At 38.6% G+C, this 26,869-nt stretch overlaps 1 protein-coding gene across 2 annotated transcripts in view; it reads right to left on the minus strand.

Moving 5' to 3' along the window:
- Positions 1–26,869, minus strand: part of RFX4 (regulatory factor X4) — a 91,650-nt gene that overhangs the window by 43,535 nt on the left and 21,246 nt on the right. For both annotated transcript variants that reach the window (XM_090143323.1, XM_090143327.1), the window contains exons 3-7: positions 23,719–23,779; positions 18,573–18,696; positions 7,197–7,258; positions 1,317–1,530; positions 395–472 (exon numbers count right to left, since the gene is read on the minus strand). In XM_090143323.1, the coding sequence (XP_089999449.1) occupies positions 395–472; positions 1,317–1,530; positions 7,197–7,258; positions 18,573–18,696; positions 23,719–23,779 (539 nt within the window). The remainder of the gene's footprint in view (positions 1–394; positions 473–1,316; positions 1,531–7,196; positions 7,259–18,572; positions 18,697–23,718; positions 23,780–26,869) is intronic.

Consider the following 26,869-nt stretch of genomic DNA (forward strand, 5'->3'; position numbering starts at 1 on the left):
CTGAACACTCAGAGGAATTCCTTCAAACAGAGCTCAGTTCAAAGTTCAAAGCTCAGTTCCTAACTCAAAGGTTAGGAAAGTGGTGATGGATACACTTGTTGAGATGTAAGAACTGGATTGTCAACATCTTGTAAGAGGATGTTGCCACCTTAATCCTGATGGAGAATCAAAACCATTCCCACTGCTTTCATTCCTCTAACTCACATAGTGGTATAAGAGAGATTTAATGCTATCAACGACATAATATGTAATATGTATAGCTATTCTTCATTATTCATGAAAAGTATTAGCCATCACAAAACCATATGTTTGTAATACCAAATTCAAAATAAGCTCTCAGATCCATTCATACCTAGTAGTATCATTAAACTACAACTGCAGTTTCTAACCATACCTCATCAAAGTTTGCTCTTATTACAGTGTCTAGTATCCTCTGACAGTGAGTTCTATACATCATAATAAAGGTAGAAACCTGAAAAAGAATGAGAGGGAGACACACAAAAGTTCATTCTACTTTAAGAAATCTGCTTTTAAAACTATCAGAATATACAGCACAAAAAAGTAACTTGTTTCTTACCTATGCAAAATTGCAAAAATAATGAAATCAGAGTCTAGTTAGATTAGCTTTAACACAAGTTTTCTTTTTAAAGGTAAATTCTCCCTTTGAATTCATGAATTTTTCTATGTCAATGGGATTCTTCAAATGCAAGAGGAGCAAAAAAACTCAGTGAGATCAAAGACGAGAATGTGGCCCTAATTAGGACATAAAGAACTATAAAACCCTAGTCTTTTGTCCACTTTACATTGATACCACACATGTGAATAACATCAGAAAACTAGCAAGCTCAGCCAAGAACAGTCAGAGCACTTTTGTCATAGGTGCAAACAGGATTCTTTTAATTTCCAGCCTAGAAGGATAAGAAATGCATTAAATTCCTCTCCCCACAAGAAACCATCGGATTTGTTTTTCAGTTTGCCAACAAGTTGGTTCATCTATTGCTAAAACAGAAAACTGGGGTCTTGTTATTGGTGATTTAATCAGTTACCATCCAAGCCTTTCCTGCTGTATGTAATACAACTTTGAAAGAAGAGTGTGCGTAGGCTTTAGATATGCTATACATCTGACAGCATATGCTGTTGTACTAAGGGAAGATACTTCTGACTATTGTAAGAAGCAATTAAGTTCCCCATAAATAAAGTCAAAGCATTATTGAACTTAATCTTATTTAAAGTCTTTTTACTTTAGACGAAGTTTTCATCCAAAGCAGGGAGAAAAAGATACAGGACAAGCAAAGAAAATATTTCCAAAGCGTTACCTTCTCCTCTGGCAGACTGGCTGGCAGATTTAGATCTTTGACATTTGGAAACTCTGGCAGTAATGTTCCCAGTTTGGATCGTGGTGAATATGCCACTGTCTGTTTGGTCACTTCTTTTTTTCCAGTTTCATTGACCCAGGCTGCTCCTTTTTTAGAGTACATCACGTCGTAATACTGTGAGTTTTCTTTCACTGCAATTCCATAATAATGGTACCTGATACACAGAGAGGTACATTTCATAAGGTAGATTGTTTAAAAATTATTTTTAAAAGTATATTGGAGTAAGAGAAATTGACAATGTTAATAATCTCTATAGCAAAACAGACTTTGTAGATAGTTTCTCTATCATTAACAAGCATTGATTCAGTAGCAGAATATCGTGGTAATATTCTGGGTTTTCAAATCTCTTTCTTTTGGTAAAAGCAGCTCTCTTCAGAGTTAATAAAGCTGACTGTTGCAGGGCAGAAAATTAATGGAGTTCTATGTTTCTTTTTTTCTTATGATTTAAAAGCACATCCTAAAGCTACATGCTGGCAGAGTTGTGCTGTGCAGCTGCTCCTTTAGTTTAGCAATAAGCAGAGGTACAGCCCCTCTGGTCTGGCCCTTCTGTTGTTATTTCTTCTCAGACTGTCAAGGGCTGCTTTGATCCCTGAGTAACACAAGTCTTTATCACAAACAAACTGATCAGAATTGTTTCAAAACCTGAAAGCACTGCAATGAAAAGGGCTGAGGGTGGGGAAGGGAGAAGCACGTGTGCTCGAAAGCAATGAACAGCAGAAAATGTACAGTTCAAAATGATGTGCCTTGTAACTTAGCATCGTAATTGGTCTTGGATCAGCACAGGATACTACACAACGCTGTAACTCTGTGCAGAGCACAGTGGGTGTTACACGGTGTGGCTGCACTACAAGAACGGACTGGTGGCCTTATGGCACACGGTTGTGCCACGGCTTAGCATTATTATAGGTGTTAATGGGAGCACTCATTATCCAGGCTAACCCTTGCATCAGAGCAGCAGAAACAATCTCATTCACCCTGTGATTTTGCTAACATTTACTTCATTTTCTCAGCTGTAAGCCCCACCACCACTTCAACTAAATTTTTAGTGGTTACAAAAGGCAACATAAAATCATATTGCTCTTGTACCTTTGACTCCGTTCTCTTAAAGGGAATTTTCAGTGATCTTCTACTTCTCTCCTTACAGCCTATCAGACTGAGATGAGACTTTCACTTCTGCATCCAGCTGTGGTAGGAGGAGAGGGGACCATCTCCAGATGTTTGTCATCCTCCCCAGACAGACAGTTACTGTTTTCAGAGTGCTACAGGCAGGTCAGTTCACTTGATTACCCCTAGTTTGCTTTAGGAAAATCATCTGGCTTTACTAACATCAATTCAAACAGTGAAAGAGCAGTATCTAATTGATTACAGCTTAAGCTAAGGTGATTTTTTTTCTAGAGCAGATTCACTCAGTCACCCGAAATCGGCACATGTTATAATCTCCAACAGAAAGTAGTGGCAAATAGCTGGAAGCCCTAATCTTGTCTACCAGCACAGATGGGCTGAGAGGAGGCCTGGGGAGCTGCAGGATTCTCGTATGTGCTGCCCTTACCATTTCGACTGAGGATGTTCCATGTCATCCATCAATAAATGAAATAAAAATAAAAGCTATCTTGAACTGAATATTGAATAATTCAGGGGAGATTTGTTAATATATTAATCTGACATTATTTGAATAAGATTTCCTTCCTTCAATACCTTAGAAAGCCACACTATCTGCTCCAAATCTGCATGTCAGGGCTTAGACCAAAATGTACATTCCAGACCAGAAGTCAGGCTCCAGATCCATCCTACTCTGTTACAGACAGCTGATGGCAAGTTTTTGCTTGGATACCATAGCTGTGCATGTCACGTGTTTCACTGGCTTTGTTTGAATGGCATCCTTACTGCTTTGTGCCTGTTAAAAGGACAAACCAGAGCTAAGGACACTAACAAGGCTGATTCAGCCAGACATTACGTGTGCCAAGCTACACCCAATGGTACATCAGCCATAGAAGCTTTTTTTTTTTCTTAAACAGTAACAACTCCAGGTTGCAGTTCAAGTTCCCAGTTTGATAGCAGCTGTCATGCATGCACTGTGTGTAACAGCCATAAAACCTACTTTCTTATATCCTGTGAATTTGGTATGTCTGGGGATGGGAAAACGGAAAGAAACTGCCACCACAAATTATTGAGAGAAATGGAAAGAGAAAAAAAGGAAAAAAAAATAAGAAAAATATTAGGCCACAGCAGGCAGGACTGCAAAAGTTCAAGACAGACTGAAAGTTTTGTATAATTTCAGCAGGTCAGTCTTTTATGTTAAGTTTCTTTTTAGATCAATTCTAGGGGGGAAAAAAGAAGGAATAAAAGCCTCCAAACTGTAGTAGAATGTCACAAGGCATTGTTTAATGTCTGGTATATTTCACTCAGCAGTATACTACATTAAAGAGATTGCCAGGTAGCTTCAAAATTATGTAGTCAGCAATGGCCAAATTAACATAAAATTTTTAACTGAAGGAGGAAGCTATCTGGAAATGTTACTATCCCAAATGGCAAAAAATCACTGGTGCAGTTATTCTTAGCACTTTTTTTTAATCATTTCTAATAGAAAGAAAGAAACAAAAGTGACAACTAACCACCCACAATCAAACTGAAATCAATAAGGAAGTCTTGAAAGTTTGATCTGTAATGGGCAGACCACACAATCATTTTTTGCAGTAAATAGAATAATTCTTCCTTTCATGGACCCAGAATCTACAGTACAACACTCTTAGAGAAAGAAGTAAAACTCCCTTCACACCATATCGTTCCCATTAGTTTAAGTAACCACTTGTGTATATAATTAAAGAGTTTCAAGCTGTAGTACAGAAAGAAATGAGCTTTTCTATTTAGATGCCTTCTCATGGCTCACCTATGGTGGAACTCTTTCTAAGCTCAGCGTGATAGAGAACAGCTGCACATTTACAGCAATAACGCCAGCTGCAAAAGAGAAAGCCTCACAACAGATGACCAAGAGTATAGTGCCATTGTAGCTCTGAACTTTGAAATGTTACAAGGGAGCCATGCTATAAAAAGACTGAAGGCAGAACAGTGTGAAGCCAGATGATCTCAACCACTTCTGTGGTTGAGTTTCCTTGGCAGTAGCAAGGAAATGGAATGAAAATCATACTGGCAACAATTGGTCAGCACAGTAGGTGATAAAAGGACTGAAGTGTTAATGCATAAAGTAATTTATTTACATAACACAACTGAAATGCAATCAGATGTTTCTGAAAATAAAAACAGATCTCAGTTATAGCTGTGCTGGATCTAGCAAGGAGTGTATGTGCTGGTTTATTCATTGCAAAGAAGTACAACGTGCACATGAGAAATACAAGCGGACAGTGAGATGAATTGAGAGCTGGCTGACTGACAGCTCAGACACTTGTATCATGGCACAGAGTCTACTTGGAGGCCTGTAACTAGTAGTATTCCCCAGGGAACAGTACTGGGTCTGGTCTTGTTCAACAACTTCATCAGTGACCTGGATGAAGGGATAGAGTCCATCCTCAGCAAGTTTGCTGCTGATATGAAGCTGGAAGGACTGGCTGACACACCAGTAGGCTGTGCTGCTGTTCAGCAAGAGCTGGACAAGTTGGAGAGTTTGACAGAGAGGAACTTGATGAGGTACAACAAGAGCACAGAAGATGAATAACTGCATGCATTGGTACAGGTGATGGGCTGACCTGCTGGAAAGGAGCTCTGTGGAAGACCGGGGTGTCCTGGTGGACAACAGGTTGGTCATGAGTCAGCAGTGTGCCCTTGTGGCCCAGAAGGCCAATGGCATCCTGGGGTGTATTGCAAAGAGCGTGGCCAGCAGATCGAGGGAGGTGATCCTCTGCAATGCTGAGGCTACATCTGGAGTGCTGGTCTCCCCTGTTCAAAGACTGGGAACTTCACAAGAGAGCCCAGCAGAGGGACACCAAGATGGTGAGAGGCCTGGAGCATCTCCCTTATGAGGACCAGCTGAGTACAGCCTGGAGAAGGCTGAGGGGGGATTTTATTGATGTTTACAAATATCTCATGAAGAGGAGTCAAGTGGATAGGACCAGATTCTTGAACAGTGCCCAGTGACAAGGGGCAGTGAGCACAAACTGGAACACAGAAAGTTCCATATGAATATGAGAAAGAACTTACTTTGAGAGTGACAGAGCACAGGAACAAGCTGCCCAGAGAGGATGTGGAGTCTCGTTTTCTGAAGATATTCAAAATGTGCCCAAACCTTTTACCATGGAACCTACTGTAGGGAACCAGCTTTAGCAGGGGGTTGGCCTAGATGATCTCCAGAAGTCCCTTCTAGCCCCTGCGATTCTGTAATATGCAGATGTGCTTATACCTCCCCTCTTCATTGGATCAAATTGCTTCTTTGTGTGCTATGATAATTGGGGTGTTAACCATGGATGAAGATGATCCTCTTTTGGACCAGAACAACTTCATTTTATACCTTCTGAGGCTGTGCAATTTGAATAACTATAATCTCTCTCAGAAGCATTATCAGAGACAACCAAGGGCCTAGGATTTTGTTGAGTGCTTTCAGAAACATCTTACTTGCTAGATAGGATCAGAACTACTGCAAAGACAGCATGATAAGAGAATGAGACCTAAAAGCCTTTTCAGTAGGCACGTAGGTTAGGGGGAAAATATGCAAGAACTTTTAAGTCTCACTGATTTTTAGCCCCTGAGAGCAAAGAGACATTGTTTTTGCAAATGCAAGATGCCTTTAGTTAGCTGATCAGAGGATTTTGCCCCTCTAAGAGGCTTCTGAAGCTGACAGAGGAGCTCCAGTTTGGGAATATACCAATGCTCATTCTTCGTTTAAATAGGAAGACAGATAACAAATTTATAGCCAGGATCAGAATGACTTCATGGTTGACAAAGAGCACTGTCATAGGAGATATTCCATAAAGCAACCAGGGTATGCTTTCACCCTGTCTGTATGAGCTTCCATATAACCTTCAAATTCAGTGCAAAGTCCTGATGCTTTGAGTCCTGACCTATCAGGCTTTCCTGTTGGACTAATGCTGCTGGACTAATCCAGTGTTTACACTTGAGTAGGATCTGGTAGCTCTGAGTGTTGTTACAGCATGTCTGAATTTATATTTGGGAAGAAATTTCAGATCTACAATTAATTACTTAAAAATGGCTGCTTGAGAAAAAGTTAAGCTGAGTTATAAAAGTTAAAAGAATCTCAAGATGAACATAAAAACAATTGGAAAATCTCAAACAGAATGTGAAGTGCATTCTTCTATCTGAATTTATTTCTCATTCTGGAATGAACCATTAGGACAAACTGCTTTGGGGAGGTACCATCTTTTGGATAAGGCAATAAAATAATTCATTGAATGTGTAAAGAGACGTTGGATTTTGATACACAGCAAAACCTGTGATTAAATCCAGGTCTGTGGACAATTTAAGTTTAGGACAAAAAATATTTCTAGCTAAATCCCACATAGCATTCCACCACTTTTTCTCCAAACTTAAACATGATGTTAACCAGCTGTGATTTCACAGTAGCTCTGTTAGTGCTAAGTGTGAATGCCCTTTATGTCATGTAAAATGAGCTGAGAAGAGACAACTAGAAAAAATATGGAAAATATTGCTGACGAATTCAGTAAAAGATCTCCATTGGATTATGCAGCACTTTCACCACTGAAACAATAAGAGTAAAAACTACAATGGAAACTGTATCAGAGTTGGGTTTTAATTCCCCAACTGGACAAATAATTCCCTGATGTCATACTATTCTATTCAGTCAGGGCCAGATGGGGCCCTGTGTGAGATGATAATGCACCATACACTGCTTACTTCGATTGGCCTCTGGTTCCAAGTCTTCTCGTTGTTAGCTGTGGAAACTGTTGCCTTATTATCTGCAAATGAATAAAACTGATATTAGAAAGAAATGAAAACATTTGCTAATAATTTATTACAGACTGTTAAGACCAATAAGCAGAAAAACTGTACTGCGGTCTCACCCAAATACATGGGTAAAAAAATCAGGAGAAAGATTTTGATTTTTTCCATTGCTGAAAAAAGGACAATAGGCTTTTAAACTCAGTATGATTTTATTAACTACCATCAGTTTAGATAAAGAATTTTATGGAATTACTGTTCCTTAAATCTCAACCATTTTTGCTTCTAAACAAATGAAGATTGTAGAACTGACCATTTATTTAAATCTGTTTGCAGGATCAACAAACTTGGTTTTCCTGCAACTAGATAAACCTTTCCTTTTGAGAGCTTTGGAGGCAACATTTCTTCAAAGGCCTTCATGATCCTGCCATTTAATGCTCCCTTTTGTAAGAGAGGATTCTGTGAAAAGATATTGGTATTTGACAGGGCACCACTTCCACCAGGGAAGATTCACTGCTGCATTTTCTAAAGATAGGTCATAATCAATTTATCTGCTATGGAAAACAAGTGCATCTCAGAAACAGCAGGATATTGTCAAGAACCTGGGCTTCGGTCCATCAGCAGAGATTAAAAGAACACTGCTACTGTAAAACAAAACTTCTTCAGCACCAGATGCATTTAAGGAAACAAATTAATGAATGTCAGTTGTGCAGATCCGCTGTCAGCCAGGCTATTCGTGATGAAAAAGCTCAGCTGGAGTTGCTGGAAAGGCAGCTCTCAGCACCTCGTGGGACTGAACCTGATTCTCGGTGTTGTCTGCAGCGGAGGCAAAACTCAGCTGGCAGAACAGTCATGCAAGAAAGAACGCAGTAAGCCTTGAAGATTCACTTGCAAGAGAAATTTCTTTCTTTTTTAATCTGTAGCTTATTTTGTGCTTTCATAATATAAATTGCTGTTTCCTATTTTGCGTGGCGTGGAGAGGAACAAGTAGAATTAAAGAAAAACAGGCATAGAAGATGGAATACAACTGTTCAAACAGAAGACAGTGTCAAGTAAAATTGATTAAATAGTATAGATTTTTCCCCTGTGAGCCATTTTGCCACCGTGATAAATATTTAATCCTGATTGATGACTGAAAGCTCTGGAACATGTATTTGGATCAAAAGGTGCTTTATAAATAAAGATGTTACAATGTCACATATTTGACTGTAATATGTTTTTTAAAATCCAACATACAACTCAGCTTTCTTTTGCATCATGTAAAAAATTAACCTGCACCATGTTCCAAGAGCTTTGCACAACGTGGCTCACGTCAAAAATGCAGACTCAGACTCACTGAAGGTTGTTCAGCTTTAATTTCTGGAGCAAAACTTCAGCAAACAGTAAAACACTTTTGTGGAGCTGTGAAAGTTCAGCCTAGCTGTTTGATAAATGAGCAGACAGGCAAGCAGCCCTTCTTTCTTTTTTTGTATGGATTCAATGAAGCCTGCCTAAAGAACACCACATGCTGTTCCAGCTACTGATCTAACATTCCGCAACATCTCAGCCTTCCAAATTCCCTTTAATTACACATTAATCCCACCCCTCTCTCTTTCATTTTCTGCAGACAGGGTTGGGGGCTCCACAAGGCTGTGGGAAAAAAGGCGGTGTTGAAGAACTACTTTCTGAGGATGGCTTTTTGGGTTAGGGGATTTTTTTTCTTTTTTGGTGGCAGTTGTCATTCAGAAAATTCCATTCCTCTCCTAAGGTTGATTTTTTACAGCAGTAGACTCAAAAGAAAAGCTAAGTATTAGATTTACTTTCACCTTAATTTTTCTTTTTTGGAACAATGCGAACCCGTATTACTTTCAAAGTCTGCCTAGTAGTGATGAAGTGTTACAATGCACACTGTAAATGCCACTTTATGAACCATATGCCATGGGAGTTGCTGGGATTTAAATAAATCAGCCAATTTCTACATACCAGGGCAGAGGTGATCAGGAAAGGAGAATAACAGAGCAGATGATCAGATGATCTTTTTTTTTTTTTCTTTGTTTCTTTTTAAAATTCATCGTGCTTAAACAACGAGATACATCTTTTGGAACGCAGCTGAAAAGTATGCATCTCTTAAAATGTTCTTTGCCAGTAATTAACAACAAAAATATCTAGCAAACCTCTGAAAGAAAACATTGGGACTCTTTGATCTAATGCTGTATGTGCAAGATACATATAGCACAGCATACTCATGCTTGTGCACATTAGCATCAGTGTTTGTGACTGGAAAGAAGCAATTCAAGTAAGCAATGAACTAGCTGCTCATATAAATGCTTGCATTTATCTACACTTATGTGAATCCCTATGGAATGATATCCCCAAAGGCAATGAGATTTCCCTTAAAGTGGAGAGGAAGTTGGATCAGGCAGGACAAAGTGGAGTTGACGGTGCACTGAAGTAAATGGAAAAAGCAGAAAGTCCAGAAATTTGTTTTTAAATCATGCTTGCATCTTGAAAAGTCTTCCAGTAAAACACACCATAATTGTATTTAATACATATTGACTTTTTAAAGACCTACACAGAAAATGAGTTAATTTTACATCTGCAGTGAGAAGGGGGAAGGATGTTCCTAGATGTCAGACAAGAAAATTCAGGTTAGGATCTGAAAACCAACTTGGATTCTTTTCCTTTCATCACTGCCGTGGGGTTGCATAAGCAGAAATGAAGCAAGACCTGACCATGCAGTTTAAACCTCACTCTGAATGGAGCCCAGTCCCTGTTCTCACAGCAGTGCTGGCTCCTCAACAGAGCAGCGTTAAAAAGATCTCATGGGTGGTATCCAAGGGAATTTTAGAGTGAAGAGGACTTTTACAATTGTCCTTCAATGGAACTGAAATTTCATCCAGCAGTTCTCTAAATTTACCACAAATCCAGCTGCCTGTGTGATCTGCTGAATAAAGTGATGCAGGCTTTGTATTTTCCAAGTAAAACTCCATCAAACTCATGTGGCACTACTTTATGCTACTTGGCTTTTTGTTTTTGAGAATGATGTAGTGCAGGAGTTTCACTTGCAAATTTCTATGATATCTGTCCCTCATATATTGATCTCAGAAAGCCATGCTCCTTTGATTTCGTTTTCAGTTACTAAACTTGAGTCCCATTCTCCCTCTCTTCCTCTCTACTCTGCTCAAGACTTGATTTTGCTTTCTGCCCATAGAAGATCTTGTTGTATACATTTATTGATTAAAAATAAAAATGCTAATAGCTTCTTTATCTTCCCACTGTTTCAGAGTTCTCTTGATAATTGCACGTTGTGTACATAAGAGACAGATTTAAAGCAGCACATATATAGTCTACACATTCCAGTGGACTCATATATCCAGGTCTGCATTTGGCTATAACCCATCAGTAGAAAATCCTGATGCATGGTGCAGGAAGAACACATGGAAACCTTTCCCTTCAGACAGGCAGTACCTGCTCCACTCTGAATGCACTGGGCAGCCCAAGCGAATGCAGCAAGGAAGGGTCTTCCTATACTTTTCTCTCACACTGAGATTACAGTGCTGATAGTAAAACATTCAACATATATTGCACAGAACTTGGAGCTAACAGAATTTTTATCTAGTTCTGGCTTTTTAAACCTTAGTGTCTAAATAAATTTGAATTAAATATCTATTTATTTCTATTTTTGTTCATTCTTCACACAGCAGAATCAAAATGAAATAAATTATTTAAGCATCCGTGCAAAACAGAGAAAGATTTATGAGCAACAATAAGAAAAATGCACTTCCTCTGTAAAGGTCTGTACTGTAGTCCACAAAACCTATTAACCATAGGCATGGCTAACTGCAGGAGCTGTTCTGTTACCAGCAAATGGCTGCAAAGGTGCATTCCTTCATCCTGATGACTGCCAGCTGTAATTTCTGCCGTTGCACCTTTCCTCATATTGCCAGCACTGAGATTCAAACACAAACAGAGGCAGCCTCCCTTTTAAAATGAGAAGTGTATTGTTAATTCTGCCATCATACTGTGATCCATTTTTCCTTATTTCATTCACTACCAAACTGAGAACTTTGTTTCCCAATTATTCCATCTAAATTATTCCACGAAGTGAGATCCTGAAACAAAACAGGAGGAGAAAAGCATCCCAGGCATTTGTCTTTGTGCTAATAGGGATGGAAGAAACCAGAGATGTCTGGAAATATTTGACATCTTTTTTTCTCCCTGCTTGTGTCAAATTTTGCTCTGAGGGCAACAGGCAGAGGGACACTTCAAGAAGTCATTTTCCTGGAACAGCTTGAGTTGCTGCTTTTCAAATCATACGTTCACTTTTTTAGTCCATCTGATATAGAAGGATGTTTTTCTTTACAACTCTTGTTTTTTTTTCTATTTCAAATAATTTTAGTCATGCTTCTAGAACTTTCCAGTGTAATGAAATAGAAACAAATTAAGTTGCAACCCAGCATCTGAATGCTGCCAGAAGAGAAAGGGATTCCAAGATCCTTAAACAGTGTTATTATTAATATCTGTGCTAAGAGGTACCTTTTGGATGGCTTGGTGGCTTGGTGCAGGCTTGACAAGATATTACCTTGACAAAAAGATCATGAAGGCTTTTGTCCCACTGATAGGAAAGAGAGTGATCAAATCAGTCCGTTACAAAATATCATTCCAGCTCCACCAAGCTGTGTGAAGAAAAGAGGCATGTCTGTCTATACCTTACTCCTCACTCACTTACTTGCATAGTCCTCGAGGGAAGAGCACAGTGTGCAGGTGCAGTATTCTTGACCCCACAGCTGCAGTTTGCTCATATTCAGTATCCTCCCATTTCTCTCCACTCACTTGCATCATTTTACAGAATAGGTCACGGCCTAGTTGTTGGATAAGATTTTTCTTCTACTACTGATCAACTCATTTGATATTGCAAAGCAAGTCAGACAAAGCCAGTCCATGCCCAATTCTGCCTGCCCTGGAGATTACACTCCATGACAAACTCCATCTTTAGTGAAGCTTGTGAGACATCTCCTCAAATTCATCTAAGTACAGCATTCTCCTTCAGCAGTTCCTCTGGCCGGACAGAATTCAGCCTAAGGCACAATCAAACGGATTACTGCATCCCTGCAAAGCTGCAAACACCGAACACCCTGACTCACATGTCTTACTGAGTCACAGCACTTTCTGTGCTGCCTTGCTGAAGCCAAACAGACCTAAAGCCCAGAAAAACTCCCCCTGCTCTTTCCTGGTGCCAGCATACTTCCTGCCATCACACCCAGCGTATCTGTGGGAAAAGGCTGAGCGCCAGTATCCCTGCACTCTGGCAGACCCTGTGCTGTAAGAACAGCCTCTGGGACGTTCTGACAAGGCATGAGGTAAAGCAGCCCAGAGGCCACTCTACTCACACCAAAGGTCTGAGTGGAAGCCAGATGCTTCTAGTGGCAAAGCCTGTAAAAATGCCTTTGCTAGAGGGCAAATCTTTGGGAAATGGGAAGCCTATCCAAAGAAACTGTGGTGTCCTTGTTGGTTTTCTTGCTTCCCAGGCTCAAGGGGAAAAGACAACCTGTAGTAATATGAGGCATTTGTGAAGCAGAGACAGGGGGCCAATGAGGACCCCCGTACCACCACTCTTCCCACACCAGTATGACCTCTTGCTTCTGGGACTATTATGGGTTTGTGAGGGGAGCCTGACCTAGAAAACTTAGAATCAGAAAAAAATGTCATACTGGTATTAACTGTCCTTCAGTCAGGATGTAAAAGAGGTGAAAGAAAAGTAGTGTTTGTTCAGATAGCACTGACAGACTGTTCTTCCATGCAATAACAGAAACCAGATCCTCAGCTTCAGATTGATTTTTGCCCCATTCTCTTTTTTTTTCTATATTGACTATAAAAAATTAGTAGAGTAAAAAACCATTCCTGATGTAGTAACTGTCCGTAGTAAAGCACTTACTATTTTAGTCTAATAGAACAGAGCACTAGGAGTAAATTTAGGATTGGTGTACACTTACCTGTGAGGCTACTTAGGAGCAAACTGGGAGGACAGGGCAAAAAATGCATCTCCAGAAGTATCTCCCTAGGCACAGCAGGCAGTTTCCAGATGTGCACATTTCCATACAGAATCCAAACACATTGTAATGTCATTATCAATAAGATTTCAAAGAGGCTAGCCTGTCCTTTTTTGAAGTCAAATACATCCAGTATGATGGGATGGAATTGTAAATTCTCTCTATGTTACTCATGCTTGGAGGAGCACTCCTGCTGGCAAAACTTCTGGGCATAGTGACAGTGCATAGTGATAAAAGAAGGCCCTGGCTGGTACAGCTTGTACCGCCCTGGAGCTAAGCAAACTGTATTGAAACTTTTTTTTTTTTTTTTGCTAGTGCAACTGTGTCTCAGCCCATTATTTTTCAAAAATGTAAAAGATCTTTCCTACCCAATGTTATAAATATGTTGTGGACCCCCTCCTTCTCTATTTATCAAAATAAACTTACAGCAAACCCATTCAGAGAGTGAATCACTGAGATTTAGGTACGCGTGCACCCACGTTGTAAAAGGACCTAAGGCTGAGGAAGAAGCAGCCCACAGAATGTCAGCATTTTTCTTTCATTTTCTTTTCAAATCTCAATTTACTACTGCTTGTCAAAAGACAAGGCAGAAAACAAAAACAAAAGAACAAAAGAGGAAATTATTTAACCTCCAGGGGGCATATGGGACTTATGGGAAGTACACTAGGATGCAAAGGAAAGGTTGCACCATGAGAAATTAAGCTTTCTTAAGTGATCTGTATGAGAAATATGCAGGTCCTGGAGGTAACAGTGCTATGCAGTAAACTTGAAGCAGTGAACTGAGAACTTGGAAGTTAGGGGAAACTGGTGTGTAGGGGAAGATTACATCTTCAAGAGGTTCTATTAAGACAAATACGGATCATAAAGAGTCACAAGAAAAACAACAAAAATCAGTGTTGTCTGAGGAAACAAAAGCATAAGAGAAGCTCAAGGAGTTACCATTTGGACCTGAGTTGGCACAGGTAAGACAGAACCAAGAAGTCTTACAAAACCAATCCATAAGCAACAGTTCCTGGGTAATTCATACTCAGTGTATTAATTATCACTAATATTATTAATTATCACTAATATTTTATGTTAACGTGTCACTCAGACAAAAACATACACCTGCTCAGCCCTCCCAGCTACAGGCAGTGGCAGAACTTCCAGCAGGAAGAATCTTAATCCACTCTGTAATAATAAACCAGGTAATGTAGCTATTTAAAAATTGGCAAATGTTAGTATGGACAGAACTGGCTATAATGTTCACATATTACTTGGTTAAGTAAAGAACTAAAATACTTGGCTAACATATTAAAGCTACAGTTTCCTTTGCCACATAATATTATTGTATTAATGACCATTAGAGTCTTCCTTATTTTATATGTACTTCAAGTGTCTTAGGAGTACAGGTTACTTTTTAAAAGGTGTTTATTTATACAACAATTCTGTTTTTTTTCCTCTGAGTACTTTTCTTGCTATTAGCCAGATTTCCTAAGGAAATGGTCAGCGAGGTATTAATCTCTCTGTAAATCTCTCCTACCACTGTTTCTCAGAGCAAGTTTTGTGCCACTAATTCAGTGCTACTACCAAATGCCTACGGTCAGTCTATGTCCTAGACATACAGTAAGAAACCCTGGCTGGATAGTGGGGATAGCAAATTGAAATTAAGGCTGAAGATGACAGGTTGACAATTAGACTATTAGATCTCAGTGTTTTTTTCCCACCTTGATGATTTTGTGGTTCAAAGACAATACAGGGGAGAAAGATGAGCCTTCAGGTGAGCCATTTGGCACTGCTTTACTGGAGAACTACGAGTATGAGGCAGGGAGTCAACTCTGCCATTGCTCTCAACCAGCCAACCTATGGGCTACTACTTGCCCAGCTGCCTGGGGAGACCAAGGAGAGAAAGAGAGATACACAGACAAATAGACATGAGGGAATCTAAAAACAACAGAGGAGGAAGGTACAGCAAATGTGTAAGAAAACTGGAAAAAGAAAGACCTCCATACAGTGACCAGGACGTGGAAATAATTGGAAGTACTGTAGGGAAAGATAGAGATACAGAAGACTTAAGTACAGCTCTGGATTTAGGGAACATACGAAACTGTAAGAAAAAAGGTCTATTAGTTCAGCTGATCATGAACAATCTATCTGTGTCCCCTTCTACGCTTTGTTGTGGAATATTTCACTTGCATTAAGGTTAAGCAATAAACAGGCTGAAACACAAAATCTAAGCAATAAGCAGGCCCACAAAATCTTAACCTGGAGAAATCATTTGCAGGCAAGTTTCTTGTCTCAAGCAGTGTCTGTAAAAATGAAATTAACTCTGCTGCGTTAATTCAGATTTAACTGAGTAACAACGCATTAGGATGTTCCTTCTTACAGATTGTTTTCATGTGCTGAACTCCGTGTCTCTTTCTGAATACTATCAGTCTGTTGAAGGAAAAGTCTAAATGTTTAACATTGCCCACAGAGTTAAAGTTCAAAGATGAATCATAAATTTAATGTAGGCTCTTGAAAGGCGAACTGTCTACAATTTCACAGAACAACTAACCCCTTTCTCTGCAGAAGATGACAGCTGCAGGCCTCTTCATGGTTCCCAATGAGGATGAACATGTCTGGGGTCACTGTTTCAGCAGCTAAGTGCAGAAGTCCTCAGATAGCACCTGTTTCCCTGCTCTGCCTCCAAGTCATTTATGTAGCACGCACTGCCAATATGGTATTTAAGTCACATGATAACAATTTGTCATAGTTTCAGCTGGGATAGAATTATTTTCTTCAGAGTGTCTGGTATGATGCTATGGTTTGGTTCCAGGAGAAAAGCAGTGTTGATAACACACTGATGTTTATAGTTGTGGCTAAGCAGTGATGCACAGAGCCAAGGCCATTCGCAGCGAAGGATCAAAGGAGCTGAGAGGGAAGAGAATTAGAACAGCTGACTTAAAATGGCCAAAGAGATATTCTATGCCATATGACATCATGTGGAAGGAGTTTTGAAGGGGGGTGGGCATTCATATCTCTGTCTCTCTTCTGCTGCTCAGGGGACTAGTTGGGCATCAGTCGGAGAGTGGTGAGCAATTGTTTGGGCATCACTTGTTATATACATTTATATGTGTGCATATAAAGATATATATATATGTCATCATTATTAATCTTTTCCTTTTCTTTTAGTAAATAGTTTTATCTCAACTCAGGAGTTCTACCTTCTTGTTTTTTTTATGTTCTCTCTGCCATCCTACTGGGAAAGGGGAGAGTGAGCAAACAACTGCGTGGAGTTCAGCCACCTGGCCAGGTTCAGCTACAACACAACTCTGTTGGCTAAAACTCCATTTGTGTACCTATTTCTAAGAAGAATCAGTCTGCAAATTATTGATTATATGAAGCATGTGTGCGCCTTGCAGATCATCCTGACTATGAAGGACATTTTTTTTTAGCAATAATAGGTCTCACAGAGGCAATGAGGTCTGCTCTGGGTTCTGCATATTCAGAAGCCTGATTTGCTTCAATATTCATCTTGTCTAAGATTGCTGGACACACCTATACAGAAGCCACAGTTTCCAGATCCAAAATGGCCATACAAAACATTGTTTTAGGATAGTACTGGGAGAATTCTATACGAATTCATCTCCACAAAAAGGGAAAACAAACATTGTGGATTGCTGTGTCAGAACTAACTCTACTACACCTAAGTGGAAAACAGCATGTGGGAAAAAAAAATAAAGAAAATTAAAAAAAAGAATACTTTGATTTTTAGATGGAAGATACTGTACCTGTCCTGCTAGGCCAAGATCACCTTACTACCCTACTGATAAAGTGCATATGTATGAAGGCAGGGAGAAGGATAGAGTAGTACACGATAACTGGACTGCTGCATTTTGGTGAAATTATGTTGTGATGAAATAATCACAGATTATGCACTCCTTACAATTTAGGGAAGTTTTCAGTAGCAGCAAAGTAGCATCATGTAAATTCTACCTGCATCCCAAATGCGTAGGTCTGCATGAAACTTGTTTTTTGTTCTCACTATTCAAAAATTACATGTTGTGACTTCACTTAACCAGTAGGTAGTAATAATACATAAAATGAACAATTTCATTCATAATATGCTGTGTATTTTAGAAAGAAATCTAACATAAAATCAACAGAGCTATGCAGGTCTTTGTGATGTGACAGACATTGTAACATTAAAATACGGTACATTTTACTTGTCTTGCTCAACTGCCAACAGAAAGATGCACTACAGAAAATGGCACCTCATTAAATACATTCTTCTCCTTTGCCTTCTCTTTTCACAGGCACATACCCTAGGAACACATTCTCCTCTTTGAATAAGCAGCATTTTTATGGAATAGATGTTGTGAACACTAGAAGAAGGCTTCAGATTCATGCTTGTAAGCATTTGAAAAACAGTGGCAAACTCTACACTTTGTCTAGAGACGAGTCTTAAAGACCTGTGACACAGGTAAAAACATGGTCTTAGATAAAAAATGAAAAATATAAAATATCATCCTATTTTTCACATAGAAAACATCATCTTATCAGAAATTCAAAAATAAGAAGTTTGTGTAACATCTTAGCCACTTGATAATGCCTGGTAGTGAGGTATAACATAACCCTTTATTGCTCACACCTGTGCAATGCACTGCTGCATCTGTACAGACTGTGTCTCCACTTCAGACTGGAAATAACCACAGTGGCTCTTACAAAAGCTGGCCTGGAAAGCAGAAGCACAAGGAATTGCAGTGTGAAGATACGTGGGCAGCCTGCATGTGCAGAGCCCCACAGATGTTTTGGATGCTTTTGAGATTTGAACATCCAGAGGCACTGTAGTTTCTCCATCATGGATTTGCCAGAGTATTCTAATATTCTTAATTCAAAGATCTCTACACTATGCTTACAAGAATGGCAAAGATAGACCCAGAATTAAATTATTGATACTTAACCCTTCTGGGTTTTTTTGTTTGTTTGTTTCTGTTTTAAATATACATTTATTAAAGCACTACAGGTCACAGTGCTTAGACTGGGTTGTAGTTGACTTCCAAGCTGCCAATACTGTATAACATAACTGTCAGATAGGCTGGCAACACCAATGCTGAAATAATAAAAAAAGTAGTATATTCTGCAGCTTAATCATGATGAGAAGTGATTCCAACTTTCCAAATGCTTAAAATCTTAGCCTTTGCCTTGTAATCTGAACTGTAAGATGTTTTATTAATACATCAGTATCTCTAGCACTGAATGACAATTTTACTTTTTCTTTAACCCAAATTCACCTGAACCAGGTGAGAGCTTGAGGTATCTTAGTGCTGTTTAGACTCACCTTTCCAAAGCTGGCGGCATTAACAGGTTGCGTGTCATTTTTCTCACAGAAGTCCAAGTAATGCATGTAGAGAGCACTGCGAGGAATGCAAACACCTTCCGCAATCTCGTAGTTCTCCTCCAGCCTTAAAAAGCAAATATCAAACAGAGAGCACTGCAAGTATGTTGGATGTCCTGTATGGTGAACTGTGTGCAAAGCTGCATCTTTCAGACCAAACACTATAGCCTCTGCTTTTCTAGTCAGTTTTCTCTGTTTTGTTCTTAAGTACAAAGTCCAATTAACTTTGACAAAGCTTGCTTATAATTTGCTTTCTGCTTTCAATCAGATACGTAGATTGTGAGTTCTTATAGTCAATAGGAGATTTGCACAAAGGAATATTATTCTGTGGTCATGTTCCAAAGTACTATTTTTTAAAAAAATATACTGTCACATAACACCTGTCAAACAAAACCAAACACTGGGTGATGGGCAGCATTCCCTCATTTTTACAGGACAGGTCACCATTGGTTCATAACATCTTTTCACTCCTGTCCAGCTGCAAAATTCCTTACCTGGAGGAAGCAAGTGTGGCTGAAACAAGATGTTTGTAAACACCAATAGATGTGCACAAAATTATATCTCTAGAATAATTTCTCGCTATTGTTGATTGATTAAGTGAAGAAAACAAGAGTCCATGATCTGCTGAATGCAGCAGTGAAATACCATCCTCCTTCGCATTGTAGAAACTATCATAACTCACTTACACATACAAACACAACCATTACATTCTAAATTATGCATCACATACACTAATGAGCAACTGCTTAGAGTTTAAATATGGAATCGTAGCCACTGTCAATCGATAGATTAGAAAAATATTTATCTTGAAATTATATTATTATGATTGCTGACCCAAAGAATTTGAAGAGCTCTTTGCATACGCACAACTTTAAAACCTCAATCTTGTCACCCATGGTAGCACTTGTGCTTTTAAGTTGCAGGTGTGCTCATCTGCCTTGCTGGCTGTGAGAAGAAAGTGGGTACAACTTCTTCTTAAACTATAAAATAAATATATTCTCAGAAACCTCCAGTTTTACAGTAAATAGGCCCCTGTCATATGATAACTGTACAATACCTTTTCAAATATCTAGTTTCACTCTTTCGTTGCCTCTTCCAGGTCCTATCCTCCTTCCTTTTCAGTTATCACGATCATTTGTGACTGCAAACTATTTTAATAAGATATCCGGCTAGATGAATGGAATCAGTTTGTATGGGCAACATCTATTCTTCCTTGGTTTCTACAGGAATATCATCATGGCATCTTTCCTCAAATTCATAGCGCTTTAACAAAACCTTCTTTCAAAACCTGGAGAGTTCGTTTGTATACTATAGCTGCTAATTGGAATGTCAGCTTCCGTGACCAAGACAGGACAGAAAGAAAAGCAGTTAATTATTTCTGCTCATATCTGATGAATTTTTCTCTTTTTCTCCTCTCTTTCACAGAGAATCATTAGTCTGACACCGAACAATGCTCCATTATACCTGAACTTTTTTTTTTAATGATCAAAACCCCATCTTGCTCCACTTCTTTTATTTTCCTGTCTTTTATTTAACAACTTTATCATGTTTTGAATTCAGCCTCATTCTACAGTGTTGTAGAAAGATAATGAACTCAACCTGCTACCTAACAAATTTCTATCAGAAATAATGTATATATAACATTTTAAGTATCCTAATAAAGCCACGTGAAATGCAGTAGTTCACAGTCACTTTTGTACCACTACAGTATAGCAAAATCCCTAAATCCTTCCACAATAGTGACAATTTTACTTGTCTCCATTAGTGTTCCCCCTGTATATTTACATACTTCTAGAATAAATGACATTATTATATACCAGAGTTGTGTTCAGTGTAGTCTTATTGCTAGGCTGGAAGGCAACAGAACAGCAGTGATGTTATCATTTCTAATTACATAAAGGATTCTAGAATAGATAATTTGATATATTATAACTGTTTCTGCAGAACTGCTAACCTTGGGAGAATCCATTGACTAGTGTGCTTTACTTTCTTCTTTTTCTGTTCTTTTTTGGCGTGTTGTAGAAAATATAATAGTTTTTTGTTTGTTTCATCTTCACAACACTTATTATTTGGTGCACCTATGCTGTAAGCCACCAAACTGCATGGACTTGAGCTATCTTGGCTTTTGGTAATTCAGTGTTGAATTACCAAAACACACATCCCAAAATTACACTACAGTTTGGTCAACCAGCTCGCCAGGGAAATAATCCAAATGTTTCAGAGAAGTACTTAGCAAGCTGTAGCTATGCAGATAATTATGAACACAGGAACAAGAGAGAAGAATAAAATACTAGGTATTTGAATGTTCATCCCTTAACAGTTAACATTCAGGCTGGTGCATGTTCCTGGATGATGATTTGGCAGAATGACTACATTTACCTGACCTTTCACTTCATTTTGTGTCATCAGCGAAACTAAACAAAGCAAAAACCATCATTCTTATTTCCAGGAAAAATATCAGGCCAGGCTGACAGTCATCTGAGCACACTTCTAAATCCTCAGCTAGATCTTCCTCTTCTTTTATAGTGTTCAATGTAATTTCCATTTGGAGAGGCATAAGCATTACGGATAGATCCCCATGGGATTGATGCTGTTCTCTCTTTTCACTAAGATGTCAGACAAGAAATAAATAATAAAAGCAAAGGCAATATGAATAATATGACAAAAATTATGTATTTCTCTTATGACTTGCTTCACTTTCCCTGCCACTTTCCTCCTTTTTCCTTGCTACTGACATTTCCCTTGTTTCTTTTTCTCCACTGCTCCTATGACTTCATTATCTACGAATGATAGTAGCACCTTACAGTAAAAAACAGAGACAAGAGACAAAGGTGGTGCTTCCATTTGCCAGAGCAAGGTAATTTCAGTACCTTACCCTTGGAATCTAAGCAGTAATTTACCCCAGAACTTCTAGCACTTGAATCTTGCTTAGAGATTCCTGTGAGAGGGCAGGATGCATGCTTACTCAAGGCATATTCAGATAAAGTTCATCTTTTGTCTTTTCTGACTGTGCAAAAACTTGATCTGAGCCCTGATAGGCAAAACTGTCAAACAAGCATGGCCAAACCTGTGGGAAACACTCAGTGCAGCTTTTGTACAGTGCTGACCACAATCATTTACCAACCCATGGGTTGCTACCACAGTATGAACAATTTGATGGTAACGTGTCTGGCTTTCCAGAAAAATGGAAACTTAACATCTTCACCCAAAGCAAGCTTTCTACTTTATAGCATTTTGATCACAATGTATGAGCTTCTAATTTTATTTAATGTATCAAATGCAGAAGCATGGTTTCTCCAGGCAACCCCAGTTCAAAGCTGCAGCACTGAGGCAGAACAGCATATTGAAGCCAAGAAAAAACTTTCATATGAGAGAGCTACTAAGCTGGCAAGCTATTACCTGTAAGTCTATTAACAAGTAAGTAAATCATATTATTCAGTTTGACATTAGCTAAAGAAGTTAAACTTGAAAATGTCAGTGATTTCTGTTTCCTCACATGTTTTGAATGGAAAATTGAATGAAGGATATTGCAGATGCTCCAGAAGTCTCAAAAGGGACAATTTCTAACCTACCAAAATGTGTAGGAAGCATTACAGAACAGGCAGGTAGTAAACCAATCCACTAGCAAAGGGGAAGGGAAAATGACGTAAGCAGATTTTTTTTTTTTTTTTGTCCAAAATTCTGGGATTCTATTGCAAAAACTGCTGAATGAGTATTAGTGTTTGCACCACATTCCAGCACAGCTCAATATCCCAGGAGTTTAGGGATTTACTAATCTTTATGACTGAGGAAGCTTGAAAGTATCTGGCAAAAGACCGTTAACAGTATTTGCATGTTTTCTGTTGGGAACAGTATCACTGGCATGTTCTAATTAACTCTGACTTCTTGGCTACTATGCTATTTGCTCCTGTGGAAAAGACTCTTCACTGAATCTGCTGCAAAATAAACTCAGTTCTGAATGTGGACTGGTAAGCCATGGCTATTATTTCATTTTATCCAGATCATTCTTAATGATCTTGTTTGAACTGTATTGAAGTGGTTTATGTGAATAATAGAAAATAAGAAAATATAGCTACATGATTTTCCTACTATTTTAATATTTTTTTTCCTCTATAGTCACTCTCTTTTATTCACATTTCCAAAGCTTTTGAAAGCATCTTGGTTGTACAAGTATGTAAAAAGAAATAATCATACAGAATTAAGAGCCTTTATTTATATTTACGTATCTCACTATTTGCACTGAAATTCAGCAAATTCAGCAAGGCAAAATTTTGAATATTTGCAGCAATATATTCCGAATCTTCCTACAGATTTTGTTTTTTTGAAATCTAAAATTTAACTGATTAACTTTAAAGAGAACATAAATGAAATTGTCTGAATCTCTTGAACCGATTGGATTATTCTTTGCTATTTATTCTGTTAGGTTTCCCAAGATGTTGATAGAAGAAAAAAATCATTTTTCTAACATTCTCTTAAAAGCAAAAAAAACCCAATCTAATCCTAAAGGAACTACCTACAGGTGAAGCAAAGGCCTGTCTTTAAAATACTTAAAGCAATCTAAGGAGCATGAGATTTCAGACAGCACACTCTGAAGCTTGGCAGACTTCTCTGTAAGAGATCTCTGTTCTGCCAGATAGAAGAACCTCCTGAAAGATGACTGATCACTTGTCATCTTCTGTGCTAATGTCAAAGATTTCATTTTAGTAAAACAGTCAGAAAAGATAGGCACCATCACACACTGAAGCAATCATAAGTCTCAAACAAAATTCTCTGTATTAGTTTTCTTTTTGTAGTAAGTACAACAAAGAAGATGAACCACAAATTACCAACTGGCAAGGTGACAAGCAAATAAACCAACTAGATTTTCTAAACTGTATCAGAGCTCTCTTATATTCAAATAAATTTCATTAGAGTAAGATATTTGTTAAGAAACATTAAGTAGGATGCTAATGAGCAAATTAAATACATACAGTAAAACTATCTTTAGAATTCTATAAGATGTCCAAGATCTCTATTCACTTCAGCTCAAAAAAAAAAGATAAGAAAAGATTCTAACAGGTCACCTCGTTTTTTTTCAAAGGCATCTTACCATTGCAGAGTAGCGGGAGTTGAGTGTGGTTTCGATGCTCTATTATTTTCTTTTTCCTCATCTGTTAAGAAACAAAAGAATACTACTTAATTTCAGTGAGAACTGTTCAGGCAGTGTGAAATTGTAAGGGATTATCTGATCAAAAATATTCTGAAGTGTCAAAGCTTTCCCAAATTCTGTCTGAAGAGTGGAAATGTAAACACTGATGCTCCCTAAGTTATTATCTACAGATACTGCTTAAGACAACAAAGCTTGCAAACTTCTCTCACAGCAGGAGTGAGGTGTTGTGTAGAAATGATGGCATTGGAAAGCATAATTATATATAAAAAAGAGAGAGTCTTAAATCTCAAGCAGCGTGTCCAAACATAAAAAAAACTTTCACCACCTTTAATGGAACAGCTGCTTAATCCAATCTGCTTTTTCTTTATCCTTTATCCTTCCATTAGATGAGGCATTTAACATTAGTGGTTTTCCTCCACTGTTGTGATCCTGATGTATGACAAACACTAAGTGTTTGTAAATTTACAAAGCTTAATAAAAATTGAAGTTAAAAACATTCTGTAATACGGTTTATTTCTTTTTGGGTAATTTTCTGATGATAGCATTCTCTATTTACTGTTTGTTAACTCTTTGATTTGCTGGCTTCCCAAAAAGCTTGATAAAAGATGAATAAAGACTCTGAAAGTAGAACTGTTTTAAAAGATTGGATTTTTTGCCAGTTCACATTAGTTCTTTTGAGAAAAAAAAACAGAAGTATATATAGAATAATTCCTATTAAACCATGATTTGCAAAGTGTATAAAACATTCCTAAATGAAAGCTGAGAGTCTGAAGCACAACCAGCTTCTCCAGAAGGCTGTTCTATGGAAAGCACTGTTGCTTCAGATACAGTTGGCTATTTTTACAACTTTGTGCCCAACGAATGCACTAAGGGTAGAAAGCTTAGATACCTAAATGAGGTAAAACTACTGTATTGTTACACTGCATTGCTAGAATCATTTCTTTGTTCAATTAATTTTTAGAAATTACTTAAGCTAGCTTTTAGGATGTTGAACTTTAAGGCAGGCAGAGTATCTCCTCGGAGTATCAGACCCATCTGGGAGGTCTATTGTGCAATGCCAAGAACTGGCACACAGAAATAAAACCCTGCTTCAGAAAACGCTACCTTCAGCCCTCACATCACAGTGCTTCTTCCATTACATTCAGTGTTAACTAAACGTCCTTTAGCCGGGGAGGTCGGGCCCTGAACGTCAAGAAAATCCAGATTTACAGTTATCCACAGACACTGGGGCAGCCCCTCTTCTACATCTGCATGACAATGGGCCTCTAATTATTGGACCGCACACTCCTTCCTTGCCTTTCAGGGGCCCGCTTTTATTCAGCCTGAAGGACCAACATACACATTTCAAATCACTTTTAAATTGTGTTTTTCATTTGTTTTTCCTAAACAAACGGTCTGCATGCAACAAACCTTGGGCACACAGGGCCTGAAGGCCGAGCTGCAGGCCGCATGAGCACAGCCTGGATTTTGGGAGACAGAGCTGTGCAGCACAGACTTAAAACCAGTGGTGGATAAAATAGTTGGGGCCATACCCACAGTTTGTCTCAGCAATGTGTTGTGGGCAGTAAACTGCTTGTGGGATGGGGGAGTTCCCCTTGGTTTTGTAAAGACAATAAAGCTGGCAGCCGTGGGAGCGAGTGAGCCTGGCAAACAGGGATGGGGATAGGTCTGCAAGCATGGGAGATCACCAGTTTGCCATCAGTCCCTGTAAGAGCAGCACCACAGGACCTTCCTATTGACTGTAGAGTTTTCTGTCCTTTGACAGTGCATGAGAGATGTCAGAGTGAGATACAACAACTGAAGCTGCTGCGCCTGTGCATCAGCAATGTGTAAGGGCCCCGTCTCAGCCCCACCACCTTCTTGTTCAGAATAAGGTTATTGCTTCCCAGTTGAAAGTCATCTGTTTTCTTAATCACCTTTTTCTCTGTCAGTATCAAATCCTTACATTCTGCTTTAAGTTCACACTGTAGCTTAGACTTCACTGGAAATTGCTAGGGAGGTACAAACTGAAAAGGCTGGGTGCCACTGATCTGAATAACCACCGATGTAACTAAGATGCAGTAATCCTAAACTGCTTCTGTCTGTGAAACCAACAGGTGTTACGGTCCCCCCACCCTATCTTTTTTGCACTCCAAATAAAACTTTTTATTATATTTAGTGATTTAAGGGGGTTAGTATGCAAAGGTCTATCATCTACACTAATTAGATATAATCTTCTCCTGCATATTTGGCACAGTATCACACATCAAACCAATATCCAAATTACATAATTGGTCTCTGCATCCCTTCTACCCATCCTTTGGCTGTTTCACAATCACATTAAGACCTGTGAACAGGTGTTTTACCTAACCTGCCCTCAGACATTCTCCAAGCTATCCATAGTCAGTCAGTTCCTCCCATAGAAGGATGTGTTTTAACCACAAAAGCTAATAGTAAGATCACAAACTACAGTTTCAATCCCTTTTCTCAGCTGTGTATGTTTCCTGGTGATTCTTCAAGACGCTTCAGCACCCTCCACTAATTGTCTGTAACAGGTAGGAGAACAATGTACTTTGAACTTCTTTGTGGAAGTTCTCTGAGAATCGCTTTCCATCAAAATATTTAGTGCATGAGCAACTGGATTTTCAACACAATTAAAATATTCATAATCTTTCCAATATTTTCCCCAGAATCAAGCCTCTGCAAAATAATATAGAATTTTTATTCATTTTCTGCCTATGAGCCAGATATCAGCTAAAATGTTTCTCATTTTCACTAGATTTTGGCTAAAATATTTATTTTTATTAAATAGATGGATAAAGTTGTACATACTGTAAGAATGGATGAGATCTAGAAATATAAACATTCAGTATTAAATACAAGAGCGCTGTATAACCATATAATCTCATTAGATAATTTACTAGCAAAACAATAGCTATCCCTATTCCTTACACTTTATTTGGTAGCAGGGCACCTAATGATTTACCCTACTGAGCAGGGAATGTTTTGTGCAAGTCTTGACTCAGGCCTGATCCAAGATTTCTTTGTACTGCATTAAAGATATAAAGAATGCTGTTCTCCTTTTTTCTTTTTCTTTTCTCCTCTCATTTTA

This window comes from Phasianus colchicus, chromosome 1 (assembly GCF_987193195.1).
Source record: "Phasianus colchicus chromosome 1, bPhaCol1.hap1.1, whole genome shotgun sequence".
Taxonomy (NCBI): domain Eukaryota; kingdom Metazoa; phylum Chordata; class Aves; order Galliformes; family Phasianidae; genus Phasianus; species Phasianus colchicus.